Source organism: Arachis hypogaea, chromosome 18 (assembly GCF_003086295.3).
Source record: "Arachis hypogaea cultivar Tifrunner chromosome 18, arahy.Tifrunner.gnm2.J5K5, whole genome shotgun sequence".
Classification (NCBI taxonomy): Eukaryota; Viridiplantae; Streptophyta; class Magnoliopsida; order Fabales; family Fabaceae; genus Arachis; species Arachis hypogaea.
The window spans coordinates 134511936-134521343 of record NC_092053.1 but is presented as its reverse complement, the minus strand read 5'-3'; the positions used below and the strand labels follow the sequence as shown (position 1 = coordinate 134521343).

Here is a 9408-nt window from a genome sequence, read left to right as displayed (position 1 = left end):
GAAATTGTTTAAGGACTAATTTGAGTATTTATTTTTAAATAAGTGAATACCACAGTAATAAGATGAGGTAATGTCTAATTTAGTTCTTAAAATTTATTCAGCATTATCAAAATAATTACTAATTTTTGAAACGACTAAATTATTAGTCTCTAAATTTATAAATCATGAATCTCTGATAGTTCTTAATATAATTAATTGCTGTTAACACATTATTGATATGAAGTGTTATAATATCAGTATGATATCCATAAAAATGGGGTAATATGGCTAAAATTTTAGTACGATTAAATAGACATCTCAAATTGATTAATTGATGAACTTATTTTAATATTAGCGCTATATACATCGAAGAGACATTTGATTTGGTGATAACAAAACATTGTTAAAACTTTTCCTTCTTTCAAGTTCCAGGTTCGAGCCCTACCGTCTTCGTTGTGGATCCATACGTTGTGGGTCTATTGGTGGAAGCGCGGGTTTAACAATTGAGTCGGTTGGAACACCGGATGGTCCGGTCCAATTCTAGTAACTATGAACGGAAATACTAAAATTTGGCGGCGGTTTAGAACCACCGCAAAACAAATATTATTTTCCTTTATTTGCTATTAAGCGACGGTTTGCAACAGCCGCAAAATTGAAATACGTCTAACGGCGATTATTCCAGCAGTTGAAAAAAACCGCCGCTATCCGTTTAACCGCTCCCCATCTTCTGGCGTTTCATTAAACCACCGCGAAATATTTTGCGACGGTTCAAAACTGTATTGGTCAAGACTATCCAGTTTATGGCCGCTTCTCTATGGTACCAGTTGTTGCTTCATTGAATTTGCTTCATTAATAGGATCACGATTCGACTTTGATCGTTATGGACTGGTACCGCGATCTAGTCCTAGGCAGGCAGACCTTATTTTAACAGCGGGCACAGTAACTATGAAAATGGCTCCTTCTTTAGTTAGATTATATGAGCAAATGCCCGAACCAAAATATGTTATTGCTATGGGAGCCTGTACAATTACAGGGGGTATGTTCAGTACCGATTCTTATAGTACTGTTCGGGGAGTTGATAAGCTAATTCCTCGCTATCTATCGAATTTGTTGTAGTATACTAAAATATTAATTATATTATCTTATTTTTAGAAATATTATACTAACACTTTAACGTTTTGTGTCAGTATTAGTGGCAGTTGAATTATGAACAAATGAACAAATTTATAATTTATAAATTCAGAAATTAATTTAATTACTCATTTTTAAAGATTAAAAACTTTAAAATGAATTTTAAAGATGAAAACTGAACATTTTGTCGTAATAATATTCTATTGGAGTTGTAATTAGGTTGACGATGTGCATGGAAAGTGAATAATGGAAAAATGGAGAAGATGATGAGATATTAATGGTAACCCCACACATGATGAGGAGCACGCTTGAGAGAAGGCATAAAATGATGCCATCATCATCGATCATCATCAGAAGAATATGATATGATGATGTGATGAGATAATAAATATGAAACCCATAATAATTACAAACCCACTAATTGCTTCCACATGCATGCTTCATGCTTCCATCCATATTCATCTATGAACCTCAAAAGAAGCAAAAGCAACTCTCCTCTTAGATTATTGCTCTACTAAACTATTCATACGTGCCTACATACACATATATATACATAACAATTTTCACATCAAAATAGAGAGCAATTATTTTTAATAAGAAGATGAAGATGTGTTTGATTGAATATTGATATTTAAAATGTATTATAGTATTGTAGAAGTGTAAAAAAAATTTATAGTAGCTGGAATTTTGATTTAATTTTTAAAATTTTTTGATATTATGATTTTAAATAAGTTTATCGATTTTACGAAATTTGTATTAAGTCTGATGATTTTACGATTTAAATTTTATTAAGATTTAATGTTTTACATTTTTAATTTACTTTTTGGATTTCACGTAAAATCTCAATTTTCTCTACTTAAAAAAGTATCCAACACGCATTTTGTATTGTCAAGATAATGACATGTGTCCAACATACACTCTGCAAAATTCACCTATATGTAATTACACCAAATAATATAATTTTCAACGAAAATACCAATATTTTTTTCATATGAAAAAAACTAGCCCAAAATAGAAGGTTTTTTTTTGTTTAATTATTTTGTCTGTATTTATAGTTTTTTAAATTTGTAATTAGATTTTTATATTTTTTTAAATTGGATTTATATTTACATTACTTTTAATTTTATAATTATATTATTTTTTAATTGTCAAAAATATAATTAGATTTTTTAATTGTGGATATCTTTTGTTTGTGGATAAATATTTGGTTAACTTTAATATTTTTTATATAATGAAGAATTTAATTACAAAATTAAAAATAATGTAAATACTCAATTTAAAAAAAATTATAAAAATCTAAATATAAATTAAATTTGATAAAATTATAGAGACTAACAGAATAATTAAATTATTTTTTTTCTATATAACTAGATTTATAGATTTTATTAGAAGATAAAAAAAAACGAGTAAAAAAAGTCTTTTGAAATGAGCTAACTAATGTTCCAGACTTAAAGATTTTTAAGAGAGTGATATTAGAATCACTAACGAATGACATATATCTGATTTTCTTGATATTTTTTAATTAAAAAATTATATACACACAGAATATCAACTAATAAATCAGTCATATATATTTATGTATAAAGATATATATAATTTAATTTATTTTTAATGTCTAACATCTAGCATTGCTGTTTTTATTTTAAAAGAATTAAAAATTTTGGCACACAAATATTTTAAAACTTTATTTATATTTTTTAATAATTTAAAAATTTTATCACAAAATTATTGAATAAACCTACTTATCTTAATTTAACAAGACCTAAACCTGAGGGTGGTCTAGTATTTATGGAAAAGTATAGGAATCAAATATGTAACCAACCAAAAATTGAACAACTCAATTAATTATAATTATTAATAATTAATTTTAAATTTTTTAAATTCAAAAATTTAAATAATTAGAAACTGATTAAGTAAACCTAATTAAAAACTATAAAAACCTTCTCCATCTCTTCTATATTAACTTGCACACCCCAACAGCAACACACACAGATTCTCTCCGTCACCGTCAGGTCCTATCCACCCCTGTCCTCATACAAGACGACCTCAAGAAGTTCGCCACCGACAAAGCCGTCGAGTACATCAAGTCCGGCATGATCCTTGACACCGGCTCCATCACTGCTTCGTCGTTGCCAAGCTCGGTCATCTCCTCTCCACCGGTCAACTCTCCAACATCATCGGCGTCCCTACCTTCAAGCGCACTAAGGATAACAGGCATGTTCTCTCGGAATCCCGCTCTCTATCCTCGACGACAATTCTCGCCTTGATCTCGTCATCGACGGCGCCAATGAGGTGGAGCCGACCTCAACCTTGTAAAAGGGGCGCTCTTCCCTACTGGAGGCCACCTTCGACAAGTTCATTGTGGTGGTCGATGAAGCAAAGATCGTGTCGGGACTCAGAGGAGCGTCCTTGTGATGCAGATGGAGGTGGTGCAGTTTTGCGGAAAGTACAATCTGGTTCAGTTTCAGGAGTTGTTCAAGGAAGAAGGAGTGGTGGAGCACAGACTGTTTCTGAATAATTGCAAAAATATATAAAAAAAACATTCATTTAATACAAAAAAAATCATAATGCTTGACAAAAGAAATGTCCAGCTATAGGATTTAAAAAAAACCATATAATTTTTTTAAAAAATAGAAATATCCACATTTGTAATACAAAAAATTCAAAAAATACATTAAAAAATATCTATTTAGTATGAAAAAGAAAGATCATAATGCTTAGCAGAAAAAACATCCATGTATATCAATTTATCTTTGTTAAGACGGATTTAGTATGAAAATTAATCTATTAGAAATCTATTAGATCCAATATATATATATAAAATGGTTTTACACTGACATACATTAAAATTAAATTCTTCTAAATAATGCATATTTCATAGAGCTAATAATACAATTTTTTTTTTAAATCAATTGATATGAATATCCTTAATTTTTCATAATATTGTGAGGCTCACTAAAGAAAGACCTAAAATGATTTGAAGTTATGCTCCCTTCTTAAGGATTTCTATATTTCACCAATCAACTTTTTAGGTTGTTAATGGCCATAAGACAAAGAAGGGAAAGTAATGGTTAATGTTTTTGCCAACTACTATTGCTTCTTGGTGGTGGAAGCCATTCACTCACTTCAATTCATGACCATATCTCTAGGGTTCCATTAGTACTACTACTATTCCATACTAGAGTTTTAGTACACACTACCCTCTATATATATATGTGCCCTCCAAAACAGGACATGAGATCATGCATGAGAATTCCCAACTACTTCACCCCCATACCCAAATAGTAACATTTTTTTGGTAGTGCCAACTGTTCCTTATTCCAAGGCATGCTTGCTGCCACTCACAAAGCTAACAAAATTTGTTACAATATTCAATATTCTTGTCTTATATATATATTCTATTATTCTTTGTCTCCAATATTCACTCAAAATGTATGATAAATATATGAATTCTTTTACAAGAAATGAAAATCAATTTTTATAGAAATAGTTATACTAAAAAGTCCTACATTATTCATAAAAGCTTATAATAAATCAAGATTGAGTTAGAGTCTAAAGTAATTTCTGAAATTTATCGTATGTACTATAATAACTTTTAATATTCTAATTGCATCAATTATGTTTCTAAAATTGACAGTGCATCACGTTAGTCGGTTAATAGAAAAGATAGAGAGACTAATTGATAGATATATTTTTTTATCAATTTCAATAATTTAATTAGAGCAGTTGAGATTTGAAAAACTATTTTCGCACATCTAGTGAACTTCTTTATTTTTAATATTGGATCTATATTAGTGTAATCCATCAAAATGTCTAAAAAATTGTGCTTAACTTCGTTGTGAGAATATACAAAAGGTCACTGTCGTTTTCAATTTTTTTAATTAAAAAAAAATCAAAAACCTCGAAACATCATTGATGTTTTTCTACTCTCATTTTTAAAAAAATTATCCCATGCAAAACGGTTCTGCTGTTTTGTGAAAAATATATTTTTAAAAAATAAAAATTGCATTGCCGTTTTATAATTAACGAATTTAAAAATTATTTTTACATACAAAACGTAAGTGACATTTTGTGTTTTTTAAAAAGTAAAAAAAATATTTCATACAAGAGTAAAACTCACATACACTAAAATATTAGGGCACATCACACAATTTGTTCCAATATAAAAAAAAATCAGTTGAAGGATTACTTTAAGATTTAATTAAAAAAAATTAATTTTGATGTACTGTTAATGTAAAGTAGTTTTATACATATATTTAATTACGTAATGTTATATTAGTAAAAAATAACTATTTTTTATATTTATCGGGTGAATAATCATCTAAAAGAACTAATATGATGTACGACTGTGTAAAACGCTTTATACTGTTAATAAATCAAAATTAAACTCTTAACTCAAATTAATTAGATTTTTGTTAGCCAAATTCTTAATAATATAATAAAACATGTAATTAATTACTTTCTCGTCCCTAAATTTAATATGGGGGAAATTTACATAAATAAAATAAATGGGAGAAAGTGTTACGCAAATACAACATTCTGAAAAATCAGACGCAAATACAACAAACCTAATTATATGTAATTCACGACATTCTAACGCGATTTCTGATTACACGTAATCCGCTAGACCCTATCGCGGATTATGTTCAGAAGCTGCAAACACATAAACCGCTACATCCTGTATCAGTTTATGAACAGATAGGCCCAACGTGTATTCCGCGAGACCCTGTAGCGGATTATGAAGGGAGTGAAACTTTGGAACAAATTCATGAATACCAGTATAATAGTAACAACCCATGATGAAAAATGTACGAAGTCATACAAATATACTCGTCATAAGCAATAAGTCGTACAAATATATGAAGCCATAGAAAATATAATAGCCACCAGGCATTAACACTAACACAAAATAAATTACTACATAAGTCATACAAATATAATAGTCACAAGTCATTAACACTAACATGAAATAAATAAGTCATAATTCATACAAATATAACAGTCGGAACTAACACAAGGGGCGCTACTGCTGGTCACCATCATCATCATGGTCGTCCCCAAATGGACCAAGTAGGTGCGAGCCTGTGCCACATCGAGTCGGACGCCTAACTCTGGTCGCTCGCTGATCTCTGGGTGGAGCATCCTGTAGACCCACTCCAAATACAGATGGCGGCGTCCCCCCCATGCCAAACCAAGTGTCGTATTGGTTGCCTACGGGCTCATTAAGGTCGACAGGCGGCTGGGAGTCAGGAACCTGGGACGGCACATCTGCTGGCTGTGGCCTGTACTCCGGAGGCTCGGACGGATCCCTTGGGATCAGACTCTGGTACTACTGAACGTTGTCACTCCGTATGATCTCAGCAAAGTTCGCATAGAACTGTGACCCAGCCAGCTGATCGTCAAAATCCATGGTCAAAGTAGTGGTAGCAAGATCAGCAAACATCTGCGTGCTCTCATCATACAATACCTGGGAGCTAGATACGTGAGTAAAGGGTGTACCACCCATACTAACCTTCGCAGTGCCACCAACCTGAGTGCCACGAGCAGCCTGTCGTCTAGCACTAGATCGACGCAGGCGATGATCTGCTTGACCTCCGTCATCACCACCACCAAGCTGCTCCTCCTGCATCATGTCGTCGGGCCAGTGCCACTCCCGATAAGTGGCACGTGTACCAATGCATCGTCTCTGCTCCGCGCGTCTGTTATCGGGAATATCCGACGCTGGAACTCTAACGGGCGCCTGCGATGACCCTCTGAGTACAGCGTCCTCTGGAACCTCAACTGGCCTGGGATCTGCGAATGCAATTCCCAGTGACAGAATCTTATGTGCAACACGGTACCACAAGTCCTGGAACTCAGCGGATGGGCCAGGATCAGCCACTCTCTGGATACTCAACACAGAGCGAACTCGCTCGTCTCAATGCTCATGCCATGTCCTGTAGTAAGAGGGGAACCATCTATATCCACCCCTGCCGTCCTTACTATGAAGATACTCTATGTTCAGGGTTGGCTCAGGTAGATGCTGTACGACCCCTAGCTGTTGGAAGACCCTGTCTATCTGATCCCACTCAATCACTGTAAAGTATATCAAACTAGTGACCGCCCGCCATAACCGACTATGCTCCTCAGTCAATATTTCTAGATGAATGAATGCAAGTATGTCCAGTGAACCATAAGACTCCCACACAATCTGATAGTGAGGAGATTAGTTAGCATTGTAACAATGTATACAAATAAGTGGGGGAAGAACTAATAAAATATTGAATAAAAAAATGACTTACATCTTAATCCTCCAGTCAATCTAATGCCAGGCGATACTGAATAATCCTTTGTTCCTTCGCATCAGATGTGGGTAAATAAGTGACCCATCTGAATGATATAAATATCACATAAATTTGTAATTTCATATGTAGAATGTTAATAACTTGTAACGGAGAATGAAAGACTACGTGTATTAACGTTAATTACCGGCTAAGTTGGTGACGTTTCTGTTTGTCACCCTACACATGCCTCGGTACAACCATGCCAATGCAGCTGAGCCCCAGCTATACCTGCCCATGTCGTTAAGTCTTGCCACAAATGGCAACCATCGAAGGTGGACCCGATTACCACTCTTGTGCATGAACAACTGTGTCGACAGAAGCATCATAATATACGAACATGCATATATGCGCACGGTCTCCTCGGAAGCATCAGCCGTACCCTGAACCTCTCATGGAACCATGTGAAGTGGACCGTGTATAACTTTCTCTTATCCGGTGGTGGAAGCTCACCAAATAACTCCTAGAACCACTCACACGCAGGTCTGGCCCCCTCGATATGCAGGTGGAAGATAGTCATGCACCCAGAAATAGGCTGGCCATCTACGGGCAGCCCTAGCTGATATGCCACATCCTGGAGCGTGATAGTACACTCTCCGAACGACATATGAAAAGTGTGGGTCTCAGGCCGTCACCTCTCGATAAATGCGCTGACCAGAGGTTCATCCAACCAGAACTAATGCGCGTTCAGCCTAGCCAGGTAGTACAACCCAGTCCTCTCCAAGTAAGGTATGATCCTATCATGTAACGGCATATTCTGTTGCCTGCGAACGCTATAAATACATCGGGTTGGCTGCATATTCAGAAATAAAGAACACTTGATTAATTTCTAACACTGACATCACCAAACCATAATTTATGTTTCAAGACATAAACTACCTAGGTTTTAAAATTACAAATTTACCACCTACAATTTAAATTTGAAATTCTCTACATTTAAATTTAAATTTTAAATTTCAAATTTAAATTTTCAAAACCTAAACTAAACTAAGGTTCTATTTTCCTAATTAATAAATAACTTCCTTAAGATTAAATAAAATATACAGATATCATTCAATTGAAAGAGAATAAAGGGACTTACCTCTTTATTGATGGTTTCAGCTACGTGAGCAACGGCGTTGGGCCGGTACAACCGCCTTTCATCTTCCATGGTTCTGCTTAATGAAACTGCTTCAAGAAACTCACCCTAAACTCACCATTTTTTCTCTGCCTTCTCTTTACTTTCTCTCTAAGTCCCTATCAACACTCATGAAATGAAATTTGCTACACCCTCACGCGGTTTTTATAGTGAGCCACTCCCTTCATAATCCGCTACAGGGTCTCGCGGAATACACTTTGGGCCCATCTGTTCATAGACCGCTACAGAGTGTAGCGGTTTATGTGTTTGCAGTTTCTGAACGTAATCTGCGACAGAATCCAGCGAATTACGTGTAATCAAAAATCGCATTAGGGTGTTGCAGATTACATATAATTAGGTTTGTTGCATTTGTGTCTGGTTTTTCAAAATATTTTACGTAACATTTTCTCCCATTTATTTTATTTATGTAAATTGTCCTTAATATGGTGACGACACGTGTAAAAACTTTGTATTAGTAGCACATATAGATATATACCTTCTTTTGCAAGCTAAATTGGTTCAATTACAAACATCACCAATATTCATATTCTTCTTCATTTTTTTTAATTTTTCTTTTAAAATTATGATCATATGAACATAGATAGTGATCAAATGGCTGAAACATGGAGGTTGCATAAACCACAAGTGAGCATGTTTGTTTGGCCAATCTTGGCCTCCAAGTCTATAAAGTTCCACAGTAAAAACCCTATAAATGTTTATAAAGGTAAATTGTGTAACAAACATGCACCTAGTAAGTTTTATATGCATTATGAATCATCAAAAATGTTGTAGTAGTGTTACTTCTGTTCATGAATTTCATTGATAAACATCTCTATAGTAACCAAACAGAAAAGCTGATCC

The 9408-nt window shown here is 34.0% G+C and overlaps 1 protein-coding gene across 1 annotated transcript; it reads left to right on the top strand.

Annotated features, from left to right (window-relative positions):
• Positions 1 to 253: 253 nt before the first annotated feature.
• On the top strand, positions 254 to 1095 carry LOC112770624 (NAD(P)H-quinone oxidoreductase subunit K, chloroplastic-like). Its single transcript, XM_025814952.1, has 3 exons — positions 254 to 258; positions 412 to 522; positions 624 to 1095. Exons 1-3 carry the CDS (start codon positions 254 to 256, stop codon positions 1093 to 1095), a joined length of 588 nt encoding a protein of 195 aa, XP_025670737.1.
• The last annotated feature ends 8313 nt before the right edge of the window (positions 1096 to 9408 follow it).

Excerpts from the sequence above, each read along its gene's own strand:
- LOC112770624 (XM_025814952.1), top strand. Across the intron at positions 523-623 it reads GATGGTCCGGTCCAATTCTA|CCGCAAAATTGAAATACGTC; the intron begins GTAACTATGAAC and ends GGTTTGCAACAG.